Source organism: Sinocyclocheilus rhinocerous, unplaced genomic scaffold (genome assembly GCF_001515625.1).
Source record: "Sinocyclocheilus rhinocerous isolate Xijiao unplaced genomic scaffold, SAMN03320098_v1.1 scaffold591, whole genome shotgun sequence".
In the NCBI taxonomy this organism is placed as follows: domain Eukaryota; kingdom Metazoa; phylum Chordata; class Actinopteri; order Cypriniformes; family Cyprinidae; genus Sinocyclocheilus; species Sinocyclocheilus rhinocerous.
The window spans coordinates 3,231,700-3,253,643 of record NW_015641476.1 but is presented as its reverse complement, the minus strand read 5'-3'; the positions used below and the strand labels follow the sequence as shown (position 1 = coordinate 3,253,643).

At 36.1% G+C, this 21,944-nt stretch overlaps 1 protein-coding gene across 1 annotated transcript in view; it reads right to left on the bottom strand.

Moving 5' to 3' along the window:
• Positions 1-8,452: 8,452 nt before the first annotated feature.
• LOC107755028 (probable palmitoyltransferase ZDHHC1) overlaps positions 8,453-21,944 on the bottom strand; it is a 20,303-nt gene continuing 6,811 nt past the window's right edge. Inside the window, exons 4-10 of the mRNA XM_016571667.1 lie at positions 20,286-20,387; positions 19,387-19,424; positions 15,962-16,083; positions 13,287-13,378; positions 11,380-11,494; positions 11,103-11,205; positions 8,453-9,548 (exon numbers count right to left, since the gene is read on the bottom strand). Of these exons, the coding sequence (XP_016427153.1) occupies positions 9,019-9,548; positions 11,103-11,205; positions 11,380-11,494; positions 13,287-13,378; positions 15,962-16,083; positions 19,387-19,424; positions 20,286-20,387 (1,102 nt within the window). The 3' untranslated portion in view covers positions 8,453-9,018. The remainder of the gene's footprint in view (positions 9,549-11,102; positions 11,206-11,379; positions 11,495-13,286; positions 13,379-15,961; positions 16,084-19,386; positions 19,425-20,285; positions 20,388-21,944) is intronic.

The following is a 21,944-nucleotide window of genomic DNA, read 5'->3' as shown; positions in this document are numbered from 1 at the left end:
TCTCTGTCTCTCCTGTTACTCCCTTCTGAAATGGGCTTTAAAGGCTGAGGGCTTGTTATCATCTGTTTATTCCTGTATCCATGGAGACGTCCTGTTTAACATGGAGGGATGGCAATAAAAGAGAGAGTGTGTGTGAAAGAGAGAGAGAAAGAAAGAAAGAAAGAAAGAAAGAAAGAAAGAGAGCCTACTCGAGTTGTTGTGACCAGGGTCATTTATCAGTCGGGGTGAATTGGAGGCTTGAGCACAGCAACATAGAGAAGCCAGAAAAAGACTTTAACACTGTCCAGGGTGTGGCACTTGTGTTTTATGTATGGTTTGTGTTTATCTTCTGTTTTGCCGTGCAGTGTTTGTATGTAAATGCTACTCATTCAATGGTGTGAATGTGTAAGAAGAGAGCGAGGAATGCAATTCATCCAGCACTACATGTGTATGCATGTGTGAGAATGCACATCCAATACTGCCTGTGTGTGTGTCCATACTTAGCTACACTTTGGAACAAGATTGGTCCCCAGAAGTGCTCAAGCCAAATCTGGCAAAAAAATAATGTTCTTTTTAGCAACATCATATGACCCCTTTAAGGACATTCAGGAACAATGTCATTTGTAAAACTGATATATAAATAAAGGCGGCTCAATTGTTGCAAGCTTTCAGTCAATTGTAGAGGCTGGGTTTAAGCAAACTAAATGATTGGTGAAACCTGACATAAATCACCAGGCATTTTACCAGCAAAATTAAAAAATGAAATATATGCACCGATAATAACATGCATTTAGAAAAGAAATGGATTTTCATTGCATGCTGCTCTAAACGCTCTGGCATGCTTGATTTCTTTTGGTCAATAGAAGCATTAAGCATTCAAATATTTTTGAATGATTACCGTTCTGGGAAACGGTCATGTTCTGTCTCTATTTAAGCTAATAAAATAATTAAACCTCAAACCACTATTTTATGTCCAAGTATTTATTTAGGTAACCGTGTTATAAGTAGAAATAATATACAGTCGGGCGGCCATTATTTTAAAATAAACCCTTCAGAGTGATATGATTGGCCTGTTGGGGTTAATTTGCAATAACTCACTCTTCATTATCTTTTCCGTGTAGTTTCTCTCAGGTGCAGATGAATCTCACAGAGGGCCATTCTGAAGATGGCCAGAGAGGTCTTTTTTGCTGATTCTATCTCTGCTCTTTCTGTCTTTTTCTCGTTTGGCACCTCTCCTTCATCCACTGAGAGTTAATATGTTCCATGGTTGCCCTCACTGTCTCTTTCCTCTTGTTGTCCGAAGAACAGGACATATAAAAAACAGAATTACGATTTAGCAACAGCCTGGAGAAAAATGTGTTAGAGCAGAGCCGAGATTTCCATAGGAGATGTATTTTTAATTTTGTTTGGACGTATTTATTTATGTTTTAAACCATTTTTGCCATATGGAATTACTTTTTATGAGTGATACAACATGCAGGATCAAAATATATATATGAGCCTTTTAAACAGTTTGTACCAGTACAATATATTTCAACCATCGATCAAAAAAAATGCATAACAAATATTTGGAGCAAGTTAAATTTGACACCAATAACATATAACAACAGTTTAAATGAACTGAATAATTCAGGCTCATATATACAGAATTGTGATGGAGCATTTGCATTGCCAGTTGTATTATGGCACATTAGACCGATCAAATTGCCCTTCGAACAAACTGTTCGCCAAACTTTAACTTTAACTCCTTACACAAAGAACACTTTTGTTCACTTGCTGAATCATGGTGCTGAAAAATGTACTGTTTTGCTCTGTATGATTTGCTTTACATTCAGATTTTTTAACAGAGAAGTTTGTTTAAATGCCTCTTCGTTCATCTTTCCACAGCTGTGCCACTTGGCATCTCATCGCTGCATGACTTTACAATATAATACAATAATTTCAATAAATATGCTAGATTTATTAAAAAAATACTTATTAAAATTATTAAAAAAATAAACCAATTATAATATTGTTAAATATAAAATATGATCAAGTGTATAAAAAAATAAATGCATAATCTAAATATTTATTTGTTTATTTTGGGTGTTTTTTGAGTGTTGGAGTATCATGACAATCAGCATCTAATGCTAGAATGCTGAACTTTATAAGGTTGTGCTCTTTCACAGCTCAACAGCACAGCATTTATCCTCTTCTTGGTAGTACAGTTAGGTCACGTGTACTGTTTCCTAGGTTCAGCAAATATATTGTGGCTGAGCAAATTTTTTGAGTGTTTATGTATGCGTGTACTTTAAGAAGCTCTCTTTAAGAAACTTTGGAGTGTTGCCATTCCAAATAGTGATCTAATGAAATGATCTTTCATCACTCACTTGACCAGATTACATTACAGGTGCCTCCACCAGAAACAGCATTGAGACTTGCTATGGGAAAGGAAAACTACATACCACGACAAAACATTGGGTGTGTGGTGTGTGTTTAAGAGGAAGGGAACAAGACATTGTGTTCAACTAGGATCAAAGCCATTAAAACTAAGAATACCTTTGTCAGCATTAAAACGTTGAAATATCAAGTGTCTTCATTTTATTTATGTTTTTATAAAGGACAATCAGTAGATATGTAGTTATTTAGAACAGTTGTTCTCATTAGGCCCCCCAGTGGGCCCTCAGCAAACTTCCAAATGGGTCACAAGATGACTTAAAATTACCTAATTATATTAAAAAGAAACTTAACTTGATTCAAATGCAACAACACACACATTTTTTTGCGTTGCGTTGCATTACATCACGCCGCGTAAACATAAAACTCTGTCTGCATTTGTGATCAGAGAAATCACAAACAACAAATGCTACTCTACTGCCCAAAACTCGCGTTTGAAAAGCCATTAAAACTAAGAATACCTTTGTCAGCATTAAAACGTTGAAATATCAAGTGTCTTCATTTTATTTATGTTTTTATAAAGGACAATCAGTAGATATGTATTTATTTAGAACAGTTGTTCTCATTAGGCCCCCCAGTGGGCCCTCAGCAAACTTCCAAATGGGTCACAAGATGACTTAAAATTACCTAATTATATTAAAAAGAAACTTAACTTGATTCAAATGCAACAACACACAAATTTTCCCCTAATAACAACTGTTTTTATTGAAGATCATACCGAATCAGAATCTTGAATCTTCTGTTATCTCAAAATTATTTGTGGTTAATTATTTTAATATAGCAACACTCGCAATGACTGTTAAGAATTTTATTTTATTTTATTTTTTGAAAGCAAGCAGCTTTATCATAAATACAGCAGAAATACCAGAGTAACTTGTCCAATATGAGGGGCCTTTGAATATGGTGTTGGAAAATGGGGGGCCTTCGGGTCAATCATTTTTTTTTTTTTTTTTAGTGGCACCCCCCTTTGAAAGTGGAAAGCCACTGCATTCATGTCACATTTAAGAGACTGAGAAAGGCATGCATTATTTTTGTATTTTAGCTTTGAGAACAAGAGCTCATCCACAATATTTTATGCACCAAGAGCTTGTAACACTCCAAAGAGAAAGAAAAAATTGAAATCGCATCATATGACCCCTTTAAATGCATAGCCAATAAACAACACCCATCCATCCTACGCTACCCTGAAAAACGTTCACATGCTGAAATGTGTATATATATATATGTATATATATATCAGGATCGCACACTGTTATAGACATTATCATTTAATATGTAAACATACTGGATTGGATTATTTCTTTCTGTAAAAATAAATTATTTTGTCCCTACAGATGTGTGACATGCACTCATAGCCCTGTTAAACTTTTATGTTTCAATAAAGTGTTGAGTGATGTCTGTTACACATTCAGTGGCTAAGACACACACTGTAACTCTATGACCTTTTGATGATTGACATGTTTAGTGGGTGTATGCGAGTTGTCATGGAAACACTTTGTTGTGATATCAAACTTCACACTGCAAAATGGCGTGCAGAAAGTGAACGGTCCAGTATCTACCATAGTGTGATATTTACAGTGCACAACATGTCAAACAAACTGAATTCTTGCACTACAGCATTTCAGCGCATCAGACGGGACATGACATGCATTTACCACAGAGTTTCAGTTCATATCCTGTTTTACCCTCTCACTCTCAGCACCTCTTTATCACCCATATTATTTAAGCATGCAACAAATCAGTTTTATACTCACAAATTAAAAACATGACAGCTGACCAGTCAGAGGGGGTTTTAATGCAGTATGCATCATCGATTTGGATTTTGCAATCCAAAAATATCACAACATACTCTTCCTTTTCTCATTTGCTTCATTTACTTAGCTGCTTTTCTATGCAAACTAATGTTTCTTCATTTTCAGCTCATTTAGCACTGTGAAAGTAGAGAAACCCATGGCCAACAGGAAACAGATGTGCACCTCAGAACAAAAGGTCTGGAGCTGTTGGTTGGTGTCTTTGCATGTTTGATGTATAATTGAAAGAATCAACTCTCCACCAAGCACCGTTCATTGAGGTAGCTTGTTTTTGCATGTGACAGAATATGAAGTGTGTAAAGTGTTTTCGAAGCCTATCTGCATGTGTGACCATTGGAAAATATAGTACTGCATCTGTCCAGCAGTGACCACTGGTGTCCACAACAATTCTGTGATTTAATGAACACAAGCGGTGGGAAAGATGTGTGAGAGCCACTGGAGGGTCAAACTAAAGGCATCAAACACTCACTTCATATTTCAGCTTTTGTTTTAACTGTTGTCATAGAGACTATTGCAGCTAGCATAGCTTATTTTCTTTCCCTTTTTTCTGGTTAAGGACTATAGATGATGAGATCACCGCTGGAAATCAATGAAACAGATTGAGAGACACTGATAAGTGAAAGGACACACAGTTCTGTTTAACCAATCTTTGCCCGTCAATCCTACCTCAGCTGCATATCGAGGCCACAGCTTATTTATCTGCTGTACTGAATTGAAGTAAACCTGTTCAGAGCAAAGGTAAATTATGAACGGTACTAATGCTGTCCACTACATGACTTCCAAAGTTGTCAGATTTATTGTCTTTTCACACTAAACAGCTGTTTGTCTTTGCCAATGTCAGCTCCAGTCAAACACATTTCACACTACAAGACTTGGATTGTAGGCAGGTCTAGATATTTAGCTTATTAAATATCTCTCAGGCATTGCCGCATCGGCATCGCATCAGTTCTCTCAGATCATGTCCTTGATCATTTAAACATAGAGATGGTCACTCACAAGCGAACACCGATTTGCCTGATTTTGGGCTTTTGTCTACAGTACAACATCCATTAATTGTCGTGCTAAAATCAATCAATCAGGACTAAAATCATGATAATAACATAGCTGGCTGTCAATATTTTGTTTGTATAGCACTTTTCACAAAACACATTGTTTCAAAGCATCTTTAGAGAGAATCATGATGTTAAAGTTTATAATAGCCTATCTTCATGCCTTATAGTCGCATTTAGCAGATTAGAGCTGGGCAATAATATAGTGTACATTCTGCAACGATATAAACAATCAAGCAGTTGAGATTTGCTATATCACTTTATGCGAGTACTGTATGTGTGCGGGTAAATTTATATCCATCTTGAAACACTCGAAAAACTTAAAAATATTGCTGGGTGATAATATAATTTACATTTTGCCATGATATAAACAATCACACAGCCGAGATTTTGCTATATATCACTTTATGTGAGTATACTGTATGTATGTATGCGAATAAAGTAGGATAAACTTAAATATCTAACTTTATGTATAGAGCTGTACAATAATATACTTTACATTTGGCATTTTATATGTATTACTATGCTAGTGTACAGTATGTGTGAGGGTAAAGTTTGATAGGCCTGCTTGTTGTAGGATGGAGAGAAAAAAAACTAACATGGGTGGAGCTTTGAATATCAAATCCCTTGATCTCACTATCCCATACTGACAAAGCAAAATTCCCTTCAGTGCGCACAGTATAATTTATGAGAAGTCATAATGCATGTCACAATAAGGCCTTTGTTTGACTATGATGATCAGAACGGTCTATAAATCTGTTCAACCAACAATAGTTTGAACACGTTATACATCAGCCAAGGTGAATTCTGAAAACTGAGCTCTTCATCTGTGGTGAATAATTGCGTGCAGTGTGCTCCTGGCTCCAGCCAAAAGCTTTCTGTCAGTAATGCTGCTGCTGTCACTGTGAGTCCTGTCACAAGTTTTGCTGCATGCCTCTCTTCAGCAGAGCAACTCTGACTGTCAGTGTTACCATGTTATAGTGTCCTGATGCCATGGTTACTCTGGGTACACAGCACTGCAGAAACAGCCACCTGGGTTTTAGAAGGACCATATCCAAGACCAAACAGAAATCGCAACTAGCCTTTTTTCGAAAGAAATTTCTAAACACATTTTAAAGGCTTATAGAATATACCTATGAAAATGTTAATATACCTATGAATGATTTTAAAAGCGGAATAGGCAGCACAGTTTTATAGTAGTTTGAGATTAAATGGATGTAGGAGCAGAACGTGATACTGATCTTTGAAAGCAGGAGAGGAAGGAGAGTCTGAAAGATTTTATACAGCTGATCAGGGAACAGGATCCATCTTGTCAGTGCTATTTTCAAAACCAAAACAATAGCCCCATTCTTAAGGCAAGGAAATCACAAGTGTAACTGCCAATGATATCATACTTCAGTTGTTGGTAAATAAACTTCAGTGGTTAACCACACTCTTATTTAGTGGATATTGTGACTCAAGAAACATCTGACAAATTCTGTCACATGTCTCTCTCTATTCAGCCATATTGAGCAAGTTTTCATCTTAATCATTGGAGTCTAAAAAGACTTTTCCTCAACTCCACGTGTGACCATTACCTAATATTGTTTTTGCCTACATTATGGCCTTGACAACAGGCTTTCTGTCAACTTTCTGACCTGGCAGAGAACAGTAGTAGTGTTCTCAACTGATAAGCCCATAAATATGTAGTATTAAAATATACTAGGACCTGCAGCAGGTGTTTGGGTGACATGATTGTGTGCAGGTCTATGCTACTGAAAGCTCTTTGTCACTACAGTTCTACACAATTACAGAGTCAAAAATGTACTTACATTCTTCTTAGAGCATGTGTATTTGCACTAGATGTGAATATTGGATATTTGGGTTGTCAAGTTGTCATGTATTTGTATTACTGAAGTGTTGCTATAGATACCCGTGACTATTTTTGCTTTGGATTCTGAATGAATTGAAGTGTACACTAGTACGGACTGTAGAACCTTTAAAGGAAATGTACTTGGAAAAATGTCTACTATCGATTCAGGACACAAAAACAGCGCAACAATCATGCAATGCTACACATGCTCTTTTTCTTGAGGAGGAGAAATTGAGGTTAAAAAGATAAAAGGTACAGGAATGGCAATGATAACTCTGGCTGTGTTCAGAATGGCATACTATTGTATTATTCATAATGTATCTGCAGTATATATACTGCACATCATTTGCACATTTTCCACATGCCTGGAAAATCCAGATGATCTAAATGTACAAAATCCTGCACACTGTGTGGAATGTATTGTGGGATACACACTTGATTTTGTTCCATTTCCATTTGATGACTGAACAAACTGTTATTTATAACATATCATGATCATACTTATAAAGTATATTTTTACACAGCACTGAAATGAATGAAATTTCATTTAAATTATATGCAGTAAAATAGTATTAATTTCCAAACAAACATAGCCTGAGAGTCATTTCCTGTTTACTGTATTTATTAAAGAATGAGTGGCTAGATTTCAAATTAGAATTTTTGCCCACCCCTTTAATAATCCTAACATTGCAGGAGTCTTTTGCAGTTTAATATTTATTAAAGATGGTTTTGAGAGAAATTTACAAAAATATATCACTCATTCTTTAGATGATATAACACATAAAAAACCCTGAAAATAACAGATGATATTAAAACATTGATAACGTGTTAAAAAAAACGTGTAAAAAAAAGTGTGTAGGAATACAATTTTATTAAAAATAATAATAATAATAATAATAAACATTTTCATATTGCTTCCCCATCAGGCCATCATTCAGCCACTCCCTCTACCCAAAACATCATGTACCAAGAATGTTTCGGTTCATAGATAAACAACTGTGTAACTGGGTTGTCTGAGCAGCATTTGAGACGAAGGGAGTGGACTTCATTCATAAGGGCCGACATCATGTGGCACTGCTTAATAAAAGATGTTTATTTAGAAAGTGACTAAAGCACTTGAGTAGAATACCTCTAAAAGTGCACTCGATAGTACATACTGTAACTCAAGTTCACCCAAAGAAAACTGGACCCGATTCAAACAACCAGACATTTAAAAGCTTATAAAAACAACAAAAAGGAAATGCAACAATTAATTACAACAATAATTTTAAATAGGTAACTAAATACAAAAATGTACAGATATGGACAAAAAAAAACAACAACCTGAAAATGAAAATCAGTGGACGTGTGATTCATCACAGAAAACGAAAACTTTGGCATTTAATGTATATAAATAAATAGATAAGAAGGGCAGCACTGCATTAAGTATTAAAAAAAAAAACATATTTGTGCAATGCTTCAGCAAAGTCATAGTGAAAGGTACTGGAATTAATGAAAGGCTAAATAAGTTAGTTTATAATTTATATAGTGTCGTGGATTCCTCAAAAAATTCATAATGAGTTGAGGGCTCAAGTCCAAGGCTTCAATCCACAATCAACAATTTCATGAATAAATATATATAAGTGAATCTGTTGACCCGCTGTCAAACATATCTAAATGCAACTTTGACCAACGACAACCAGCATTAGATGTTTTGTCCAGCAAAAGGTCAGACAACAAATTCTCATTGCTGACATTCAGTGGTGTTTTGCATAGGTTGCATCAGGTTCTGAGTGCTACATCAGTTTTTATCTCATCTTACTAAAGCAGCTCAAGCTTTTTAACTGAGAAACAAGGCCGACCACGTGCCCCATGAGTCCTGACTAGTGGTGATGCGTCTCTGTAGCAGTCATTATGCAAGCAGGGTTCTTACACTGGTGCTGGGTTTAGTGTCCTCCATATTTCTCTTTGTGCCTGTCTGTTTGCGTTTGGCCACACGGGGACTTTCCTCTGTGATAATGCCCTCTAGGGGCATGGCAGGCTCTCCGCATTCTCGACTCACGAACATAGACGGATTATGGGATACCATCTCAAACCTCTGCTCTGCAGCTTTACGAACGGCTGCTTTCCTCTTGGTCCTGGGCTGAGGGGAGGGTAAAGCTTGTCCAGCTGCTGAGGAAGGCAAAGCACACTGGAGAGAAGAGGAATAGCTGCTGGCAGACATAGCAGCATTAGTAGTGCCAGCCAGGGCTGCGCTGCCAAGCCGTGCCATTGCTACAGGGATCTCCTCCAGAGATTCTGCAGAGTCAGAATGATACTCAGCAGGGGGACCAGCGGCTTGTACGGGTGCAAGAGGGGGGAGGGAGGACCGCAGGGGGAATGCTGGGAAGGGTAAGCGTTGACCAATAGAGGAGGACACAGTGGAGGCAGCTACAGAGGACTCTATTTGTGTAAAGCGCAGACACAAATCACAAAGGTAACTCACACTCTGATTCACCAATATCAAGACCACTGAAAAACACCACAAGGATTTGTTTTTAAGCATTTGCTACAATTATTTCAGAATCGATTCAATTTTACATTTTTACAAGATTATACTGGGAAACTACATGCTAAACTCAAACAGCTAAACTTGTGTGAATAAAAACAGCTTATGGAATCTCATTTCTGCAACCTAAGAAAAAAACAAGCTTTGGTAAATTATTATTATGACATAAAAATCATAATGATATATTATAAAAAGTCGAAATTATGACAAACTGTCATTATAAAAAGCAGAAATTTATCTCATAATTATGACTCTCATAATTCCTACTGTCCCTTTTTATCTCCTAACTTCTACTTTATGTCAGAATTATTATACAAATTCTAAATGATGGCAAACTGTCATATAAAAAGTTGAAACTTCTCATAATTATGACTTTTATAACTCTGATAATTTCTACTGTCATAATTATGAGATACATTTAAAATTATGACAAATATTCGTAACTATGACTCATATGACTTTTAATCTCAATGTCTGTCATATTTTAAATTTAGTCATTATAATTTTTAATGTCAGAATTATGACTTTTAATGTCATAATTATGATTTACTAATGGATGTTTTATGTTTTATGTAGCAGAAATAAGCTTCAATAGTTCCTAGATCAAATATTTGAACAAGGCACACAGGTAGTTTAGGAGCACAGAACTAATCAAACACTGTAATTACAACTAACAATGCAACACAAGCTAAAATAAAAGTTATAAATCAGGTAAAGACAACTGCTCTATTAGCAGGTTTTTTATTCTTCTTAGTGCTATTCTCCCGTCTAAAGCAAACAGGGTGTTGTTCAGTGATTCAGATCTACCACACTGTTTAATATTATAAGCAACGTCTTCCATAACTTACTAATCTCCTAAACCAGTGACGCACTGTTAGGATTAGTCTACGTTCTATCTTAGTTCTCATGTTCAGTACGTGATATGCTGCTAATATGTTGCAGCACTGTACTTTTTATCTGTTTGTAAACATAAACATAAAATTGTAGGCACTTGCACTAATACATAAAACACATGCACTAATAATTGCATAATGAACAAATGTATACTATCGGTGTTTTATTTATATACGTCCAGGCACTTTTTTATTCTTTCTTACTTTCATCTCTATTCTGGCCTGTACTCCTCTGATCTTCAGCCTCCTAGAATGAATCACTGTTGTATTCCACATTTTGTAAATTGCTTTAGATAAAAGTGTCTGCTAAATTAATAGATGTTCACTACTATTCAAACGTTTGGGGTCAGTAAGTGACAGTAAAGACTTACACTGTTACAAAACATTACTATTTCAAACAAAAGTTGTTCTTTTGACGTTTCAGCCTTGGCGAGCATAACACGCTTCTTTCAAGAACATAAAAAAAAAAAACATCTTATCGACCTCAAACTTTGAACAGTAGTGTAAATCAAAGAGATATTATAGACACAAGTTGATTGTGTACGTTTGTCTTACCCTGCTCAGCAGAAGTCTTTGGCATGCCTTTGGTGGTGCCGGTGTCAATGGACCTGTCACTGTTTACCTCGGCTGCAAGTTTGCGCACTTTCCTCTTTTTTTTCTATGGAAATAAATGAAATTGTTTTACCACATAATGAGGCAGACAGATGTTGCAACTTAAGTAGAGTGTACAGGCCACTGGTTGTATAATTAGACCCTAAAATGAATATAAATTTGTTTGATATTAACTTGTTGTGTGTCTGCAGGTTGTGTTGTGTGTGATAATGTGTCACACCTGTGTGTGTTTGTGAGGGTGAGGAGATGCTTTGTTCTCTGTTAGGACAGCAGGGAGGAGCTCTTCTTCACCCAAGTGCTCAGACGAGCCTCTGACCCGGCCGTTGCCATAACGCCTGCGGAGAGACGCCCATTACTCAAAGCTTGTGCACAAATGACCAAACAACAATTTTACATTCACTTATTTACTTCAGATGTTATACCATAGACAACATTTCTTCAAAAAAAGATACATCCACTGTCTTCGAAGATCATTTGCTATGTATGATTGCTAAAAGTTCCAAGAGCCACATAACATAATGCAATGACAAGCCGTTCCAAAACTTTGGAAATTCTATGGAATCACTCATCACCCAGCATGACTGTCAGTCTGACATCACAGTACCACTTTGCCACTGCTGGCTGATGTTCACATGCAATCATATCAACACTTCCTGAAACACAGATTGATCAAACCTGTCCCAGCCACTCCAGCTAACAAGAAGTTTAGAATACAGTAGTAATCAGAATAGAAATAACAGGCTTATATCTTAGCTTACTAGCAGTCATTTTTATTGTACAGACTATTATAATCTCACATACAACGTGTGTGAACTTCATATTCATAATTTCATTACTTTTTTTAATGAAGACAACTAATGTCTGTTACTGAATAGACAATTTACGAGCGAGGCCTTTAATGTAAAATAATAACCTGGAAATTGAAATGCCATGGGAAACAATTCTGCCCCTATGACATGTAAAATAGTATGAAAGCCTGTTTTGCAATCGCTGTTATGAAATACTGTTAATGCTCACTGTTTCATTTTGAGTAATATGACACATGAGCAAAACAGGCCTCAGTAACTGCTTCTGCAGAACTGCTCCAGTTAGGAGCCTGAAAAGGTAAAAATTAAACAAACACTCGGTTCACCGGGCTTTCTCAATTAAACAAAAACCTTAGAAAAATATGGATTATTGTAAAATGCATACTGATGTATAAGGAACTAATGGACCAGTCCCTCCAGATATAAAAATCAAATAAGTAAAAAAACATTTAATCTGAAACTGATGCTGGTCTCATGTGGGGGCCCTGGAATATTTCCTTACGGGGGCCTTGGGGACAAAAAAAAATTATATCTTCAAGAAATAGACTGTATTTTAATGTTGTTTTAACCCTTTCCCCAACTAAACTAAGAGACTAAGAGAGAGTTAAAGAACCTTTAAAAAACTATACAAGGGCTTACAGGTTTTACGGTAGTGGTGCTATATAGCACCTCACCGACTCCAAAGAACCGCTGAAGAACCATACAGGGGCTTAACAGGTTCTTTATATGGTAGTGGTGCTATATAGCACCTTAACCACTCCAAAGAACCGCTGAAGAACCTTTTTTTTTTAAGAGTGTAGCTCACATTTTAACTGCCCCACAAAAAGCATTAGTATACTTTCTTCCCTACCAGCTGAGTTCTCAAAGGGTTGTCATGATACCATAATTGCCCAACAGAATAAATTAGATTATCTGTATTTTTTGGATCACTGTAAAGGAATCAGTCAGCCCCTTAAGCCACTATTAGAACAAAATATGCAGAGTAACGTTGATTTGGCTGGACTGTAGACATTAATGTAGGCAGGATTAAGGGGAGAGAAAGCCAAGTCTTGTGTGAATGGGTGATTGTTTTCCCAGGGCTCTACGCTTACTTTTCTTTCTTTTTTTATTAAAATCTGTTTTTTTTACAAAATTTTATTTTACAAAATAATAATAAAAAAATGCAGTTCATGGCCCCTTTAATGCATCCTTGCTGGAAAAAAAAAAAGAAAAAACGTACCCCAAATTTTGCACAGTAATGTACATAACATAACTTGAGTCATTGACCACGTTATATGTTTAAGTATGCTATCGTTTTATTAATCTAGCTGGCAAAACTCACGCAGATCCTTCTTGGGAGCTCATGGCGGTTGGATCCTCTACCTCCATCTCAGGGTTGGTGTAGCCGAGAGTCCCGCCATAACTGACCTGCTGCTGCAGCAAAACAATGATGGAAAGTAAATTATGGTGAGAGAGAAAACAGGCATATCAGAGATACATTACAATCGCTTCGAAAAGGAGTAGTGGTCCTACATGAAACATGTATGTTGCATTATAAACAAAGCATTATATGATCCACATTAGATACTGAATGACCTTCAAAGTAACACCATGATGTACAACCTTAAAAAAAATCACTGACAAAAATAATTTACCCATATTACATTTGCTCAAACTAGCTGAATATAATGCCACCAGCTGTTTTATTCAATAAATAAACTGTGATCAAATCTTCAGTTCTTTATATGCTAGGACTTATTTATTTTAGCAACACAACCATCATCATCCAATATATCCACAATAGGTATATACTGTATGTGCATATGGATGGATATGTTTTTTTTTTTTTTGTGAACAGAAGTGTAGAATCTAAGAGTATGTGTGAGCAAATTTGTGTCTTAGGGGTGTGAGGTACTGATGGCACTTGTGTGCTTGTGTATGTGGTAACATGAAATTAGTGAAATGCCAGCCCTGCCCAACACAACAATCTACACAGTGAGCCAAAGCAAACAGTTCTTAAAGAACAGCATAGTCACATGCACACCTCTCAAGCGCTCTCATGAGGTGTACTACTGAGTTAAGGCTGGGGTCAACTTACATAGCCCTTCTGGAAAAAACTAACTAAAATCCCAGCCTCTCTAGGTAAGAGATTTTTGCAAAATAGCATACGTTTAGAATTGTGAAAGTATATTGTATGTTACATACTTCATTTTAATATGTTCACTTCTGTTCAAAAGTTTGGGGTTAAACTTAAAGTCTAAAATATGCTTATGCTCACCAAGGCTGCATTTATTTATACTTTAAAATATTATTATAGTTTAAAATAACCATTTATTTCTGTGATGGCAAAGCTGAATTTTCATCAGCAATTACTCCAGTCTTCAGTGTCACATGGCACTTCAGAAATCATTCTGTGTTGATTTGTTGTTCAAACACGTATGTATTTTTATTATCAATGTTGAAAACAGTTGTGCTGCTTAATATTAAACGGATACATTTTTTCAAGATTTCTTTTATAAATAGAAAGTTCAAAAGGACAGTATTTAATTGATTGTATTTATTAGATTGTCAAAAATTATTATACGGTCAAAGTGTAAAATGTTACTGTCATGCCTGCTTACAGCCTTATTTTTAAAGCACAGTGCTAAAGGTCCATCAAGGCAGATTCACATTGTCCTCAGAACACAAACCATGTGCTCTGTGGCAGGAAGTGAACTCATGGTGTGAGGTCATTTCCTATAGTTCAGTGTGAGCTCAACGTACCGCCCATGGGAGGATTTGGCAGTAGCCTGGTGGAGACATTTTCCTGGGAATGTGTTAATTGCTCCGAGAAGCAACTGGACAGATGATTTCATCCTCACACTAGGTTGTTTTAACAACCTGGTTGTTACAACAACTAGGTTGCCATGAGCTAGCCACCCTGATGATTATGTATGTGGACACTTGCTCTGTTTTTTGAGTATTCATATTCAGTACATAAGCCTTCAAGGGGAATCTGATAGATTTGTGAACAGATATGTATTTTTTTAAAGGCTCAAAAACCTAAATCACTATAAAACAAAGTTGGAAGTGTGAAGTCATGGCCATATCTAAATACATACACTACCTTTTAAAAGTTTGGGGTTAGTAAGATTTTTTTATGTTTTTGAAAGAATGTCCTTATGCTCACTAAGGCTGCATTTATTTGATTAAAAATACAGTAAAGTCAGAAATGTTGTAAACTATTAACACAGTTTAAAATAATTGTACTATTTTAATGCATTTTAAAATGTAATTTATTCCTGTGATTGCAAAGCTGAATTTTCAGCAACCATTACTCCAGTCTTCAGTGTCACACGATCATTCAGAAAACACCCTAATACGCTGATTTGCTGCTCAAGAAACATTTCTTATTATTATCAATGTTGAAAACTGATGTGCTGCTTAATGTTTTTGTGGAAACCATGATACATTTTTTTTCAGGACTCAGTGATGAATAGAAAGTTTAAAAGAACAGCATTTACTCAAAATAGATTTTTTTTTTGTAACAGTGTAAATCTCTTTACTGTCACTTCAGCTCAATTTAATGCATCCTTGCAGAATAAAATAATTTTTAAAAAATCTACTGACCCCAAAATTGTCAACGAGTATATTTAGATAAAAAAAAAAACGGGCATTTCCACAAAATTCTTATAGAATTAATAGCATAGAATAATTTAACCATGCGTCAGCGTGTCTCCTGCACCTGTGCATTTCATGTATGCTCCAATTACTAATATATAATTACATAAAAATAACAAGCTGAAATACAGATCTGTTGAGAGCCTGCATTGTTTTCAATGGACTGGCAACAAAATGGTGACATTAATCAGCTAATTAATTGATACATTTGCAAGTTTATGTGAGTGGAAAAAAATATATTATCTTTTTGTTATTTTGAACAAACCAAAAATGTACAGTATAGACATTGTCCATCAAAAAAATGCACATAACCATCTTTAGCTGTGCTGAAAATATATGTTTGTTTGTCTGTTTTACCTTGATTAGATTAATCGTGGGAACCCCAGATTCATGCTCTGGAAGGGGCTTTCTGGAATCTTTGGCCTCTTGCCGATGCCGCTGTAGCACAATATACTCATATGTGCTAAGTTTGTTCCACACTAAAGGAGAGAATGAGACAGTGTCTGATACAAAATGTCTACTGCCATATCGCCCATACACATCACATCATTTATAATGTCATTCAGGATAGGAACCATATCTACATATTTTTTATTGTACATATTATTCATATCATTAGGCAAAAACTTGCCTATTATAAAGTATATATGTGGATGTTTATTTCTTGTTTGATCTCAAAAACAGGTTGGAAAGTGAAACCAAGTTCTTTTGCCTCTGGATTTTCTTGGAATGCCCCCTTGTGGCACAAAGTGAGATGTCACGTGTACATAACAGGGCTCAATGTAGTATACATAATTTAAATGTCTATCTTCTTTATTTTACGTTTATATTTCTTTATTGTTTATTTCATTTCTTCTCATTGTTTATTTGAGCCATGAGCTACTGCAAGCCGACAAACCCACAGAGGAGAATGTTTAATTAATGTTTAATTAACAACAGCAACAAAGCATCAAATAACCTCAGAACCAGAGACTGATCATACGATGACTGTCCTTGTCAGTGTGGCTTCAGAAAATCAATTGATCTTGCCTATGGTGTTTTGTTGTCAAGGCTGGCACTAAACTACACAAATCTGCCTGAGCTGAAGGTAGGCAGCATGTGGCGGTGAATGACTGTCATGGTAATCAAGCTGCAGTCTATCTTATGCAGACTACACCAAAGCCTGCACTCAAACCCAACTGTTGGCATTGGGCAGATATTGAGCTGATTATTCCAGGAATCAGAGGAATACACCTGCACCTGCTGTTCAAAAGGTGCAGGCAGTAAATAGTTGCAGAAACCCCACTTCAAAGATACAGTATATTTGTAATGACATATGCAAATATAAGCATATTGTAATTCCAAGTTTGCTGCAATTACTTTTAATGCATTCAGTTCCTTATTAAGAATTTGAGTGCACTATAAATCAAGGCAGCTGAGTTTAATCCTAGGTTAATTTTGAAGACAGAGGTGTGCATTGCTGGGAATGCTCTCTCATACACTACTGTTCAAAAGTAGGATACAGTAAGATTTGTTTTTAAAGATATTAATACTTTTATTCAGCAATTTAATTGACAGTAAAGACTTTTACATTGTTACAAAAAAATCTATTTCAAATTAATGTTGTTCTTTTTACCTTTCTATTCAGCAGTCCTGAAAAAAAAAATTATCACAGTATCCACAAAAATATTAAGCAGCACAACTGTTTTCAGCATTGATTATATTAATAATTGTTACTTGTCAGCATATTAGAATGATTTCTGAAGATTCATGTGAGACTGCTGAAAATTCTTTGCCATCACTGGAATAAATTACATTTTTAAATATGTGACCCTGGACCACAAAACCAGTCTTAAGTTGTACGGGGATATTTGAAGCAATAGCCAAAAAAATTTGTGTTATGATATTTGTTTTATACTTGTAAAAAATGCTGCATTAGTTATGTCATAGGGACTTTTTTCACACTGCCTGAATATTTTCATTTAATGAAAAGTAATTTGCTACATTAGAAGGTAAAAACACGCATGACTGATTCATTGGTCAGCATCCCAAAGGTCTGCCAGTGAAAATGAAACTCACAAATGAAATGAGTGTTTGTATGTGATGCTAAGCAACAGCACTTGATCTCATGATTGCTTTATGACTTCCATTTGAGAAAACATTACATACGTCATAAAATCATGAAATGTTTCACATCAGCATACTGGATATGGTGACAGACTATAAAATAAAATGCTTTATCTGAATTTTACATCTCTTTCTGAAAAGTTTGACACAGGATCCGTCTGTCCATGGAAACGAAAGGACAGAAAAAAAACGGACCCACACAATGAGAGACAGAGAAGAGGAAGTGAAAACGACTCACCAGTAATTTCTGCTGCCCACACAATTGTTCAACCATCGACAGTGGTGGTCAAAGCTTGCCACGCACTTATTACATGGACTACAGTGTTTTGATTTAGGCCCCCTGGGAAGAACAAGTTTACAGGTAATTGGTTATTTACAGGTTGTGGGGTACAAGAGCTGCTTGAAAAGTTACATGATTGGACACAATGCATTGTTAAGTACAGGGACAGGCAAAAAGGGTAGCATATCCTGTGAAAGTGCTAAGCATACGCGTTCCTCGCTTATGTCAGAATCCACCAATGAACATTAATTCAGGAGATGTTAAGACAGAGAAAACAATGTAAACTCAGAAACGTGCTCATACAGTCTGTCAGATGCAAAGTAGTAGTCTTTCAGTTAGTGCTGGGCGGTTTGATCAAAAATCTGTATCACAGGTTTTTTTAAGGATTCTGACAGTTTCACGGTTTATCACGTTTTTTTCCTGACACTGCCTTTATATGAATCAGAAAGCATGAAACAGTTGCAGAAAAAACTGAATTTTAATCACGATCCAAACAAAGATGCTACATGTAGCATGAACAGTTCTTAATGTAAATTAGTTTATATAACTTAATAATTTAAAGCAAAAACAGAATGGTCTGACTTCAGCTTTTTGAAATTATGCTACATAAAACATCTGCACGAAACAAAAACAGCAGACGGGCTGAATGAAAATCACTGTTGCCAACTCTCGCGAAACAAATAAGCAACCGCAGCTTCAAAAACAAGTCCAAAATAAGATCTGAGCATGGTAAAATACCTGTAACGTAGGGCTGGGCGGTATATCGAGTTCGTACAATATATCAAAATATTTTTTCTAAGCGATATGGTATGAGGCAATACCACCTATATCAACATAAAGTAGTTTGATACGAGCGCATCTGAATAATAGCAAAGGACGCAGAGTGAGCTGCTGCGGGGGAAAGTGCATAATCCAATTTGTCCTAAACATGAGACATGCTTATATTAAGGGTTTTAAAACAACTCATAAGATATAGTTAACACATATAGTTTAAAGCAGTTTGCAACGTCAGATGCTCTGACAGACATGCAAGGCCACATTAACAATAGGGCTAGGCGGGGCTGAAGCCCCGGGCCCCGAGCAAGAAGGGGGCCCGTGATTGGCTGTGGAGTAGACTGACTTGCCATCGGTAGCGCTGATCACCAAAGATCCACCACGCCCCCCACTTATTACCGCTGTTATTTAGTGGAGTTTTGTCGTAAATTCCATTCATTACCATTAGGGATTGAAAACATGAGTTACTCAGTAAAATTCCAAGCTATCAGGTCATTTTACTAAAGCTGATGATGAAATGGAAGTTATGGAATAGCAAGTGGACCAGGAACAAGGACCAGATAAAAACACAACGTCATCGTCCCCCATCGATTTTAGGTTAGTTTGATTATTGAAGTTATTATCCCCAGGACAGCAGAAACCACACTATTGAGAAAAAGCCTGTCACAAATAGAAAGAGAGAGAAAAATAAATAATTAACAAATACATTGCACTTGGCCTTCAGATTTTCAGGTCTTCAAAGAGATTTTTTTTTAGTAAATGCTATTTTTATACACTACTGTTCAAAGGTTTGAGGTCAGAAATACAAAAAAAAGTTATATGAAATATTAATTTCAATTTAATATTATTTTCTATTTTATTACATTTTCAAATGTAATTGATGGCAAAGCTGATTTTTTTATTTCAAATAGAAATTTTTGTAACAATGTAAATGTCTTTACTGTCACTTTTAATCAATTTAATGCATTCTTGCTGAACAAAAGTATTCATTAAATAAAAAAATCTCACCCGAAAAATTTTAACAGTAGTGTGGGTCTACAAGGATGAATTTGTGTTATGATATTTGTTTTATACTTGTAAAAAATGCTGCATTAGTTATGTCATAGGGACTTTTTTCACACTGCCTGAATATTTTCATTTAATGAAAAGTAATTTGCTACATTAGAAGGTAAAAACACGCATGACTGATTCATTGGTCAGCATCCCAAAGGTCTGCCAGTGAAAATGAAACTCACAAATGAAATGAGTGTTTGTATGTGATGCTAAGCAACAGCACTTGATCTCATGATTGCTTTATGACTTCCATTTGAGAAAACATTACATACGTCATAAAATCATGAAATGTTTCACATCAGCATACTGGATATGGTGACAGACTATAAAATAAAATGCTTTATCTGAATTTTACATCTCTTTCTGAAAAGTTTGACACAGGATCCGTCTGTCCATGGAAACGAAAGGACAGAAAAAAAACGGACCCACACAATGAGAGACAGAGAAGAGGAAGTGAAAACGACTCACCAGTAATTTCTGCTGCCCACACAATTGTTCAACCATCGACAGTGGTGGTCAAAGCTTGCCACGCACTTATTACATGGACTACAGTGTTTTGATTTAGGCCCCCTGGGAAGAACAAGTTTACAGGTAATTGGTTATTTACAGGTTGTGGGGTACAAGAGCTGCTTGAAAAGTTACATGATTGGACACAATGCATTGTTAAGTACAGGGACAGGCAAAAAGGGTAGCATATCCTGTGAAAGTGCTAAGCATACGCGTTCCTCGCTTATGTCAGAATCCACCAATGAACATTAATTCAGGAGATGTTAAGACAGAGAAAACAATGTAAACTCAGAAACGTGCTCATACAGTCTGTCAGATGCAAAGTAGTAGTCTTTCAGTTAGTGCTGGGCGGTTTGATCAAAAATCTGTATCACAGGTTTTTTTAAGGATTCTGACAGTTTCACGGTTTATCACGTTTTTTTCCTGACACTGCCTTTATATGAATCAGAAAGCATGAAACAGTTGCAGAAAAAACTGAATTTTAATCACGATCCAAACAAAGATGCTACATGTAGCATGAACAGTTCTTAATGTAAATTAGTTTATATAACTTAATAATTTAAAGCAAAAACAGAATGGTCTGACTTCAGCTTTTTGAAATTATGCTACATAAAACATCTGCACGAAACAAAAACAGCAGACGGGCTGAATGAAAATCACTGTTGCCAACTCTCGCGAAACAAATAAGCAACCGCAGCTTCAAAAACAAGTCCAAAATAAGATCTGAGCATGGTAAAATACCTGTAACGTAGGGCTGGGCGGTATATCGAGTTCGTACAATATATCAAAATATTTTTTCTAAGCGATATGGTATGAGGCAATACCACCTATATCAACATAAAGTAGTTTGATACGAGCGCATCTGAATAATAGCAAAGGACGCAGAGTGAGCTGCTGCGGGGGAAAGTGCATAATCCAATTTGTCCTAAACATGAGACATGCTTATATTAAGGGTTTTAAAACAACTCATAAGATATAGTTAACACATATAGTTTAAAGCAGTTTGCAACGTCAGATGCTCTGACAGACATGCAAGGCCACATTAACAATAGGGCTAGGCGGGGCTGAAGCCCCGGGCCCCGAGCAAGAAGGGGGCCCGTGATTGGCTGTGGAGTAGACTGACTTGCCATCGGTAGCGCTGATCACCAAAGATCCACCACGCCCCCCACTTATTACCGCTGTTATTTAGTGGAGTTTTGTCGTAAATTCCATTCATTACCATTAGGGATTGAAAACATGAGTTACTCAGTAAAATTCCAAGCTATCAGGTCATTTTACTAAAGCTGATGATGAAATGGAAGTTATGGAATAGCAAGTGGACCAGGAACAAGGACCAGATAAAAACACAACGTCATCGTCCCCCATCGATTTTAGGTTAGTTTGATTATTGAAGTTATTATTATAACTTATTATAATATAATAATATAATAAATTATTATTCAAGTTAGTTGCACTTGACTGACGTATATTGCTTTTTGTGTCTGAAGAAACTATATATTCGCTTAAGGGGTGGGCGATAACCCGCTTGAAATATGTCAATCTTGTTGTGCGGTCATTTAAACTCTTTTGTAAGCACTCCGGTTTAAAACCACTTTTTTATCATTTTTTGCTGAATCATTC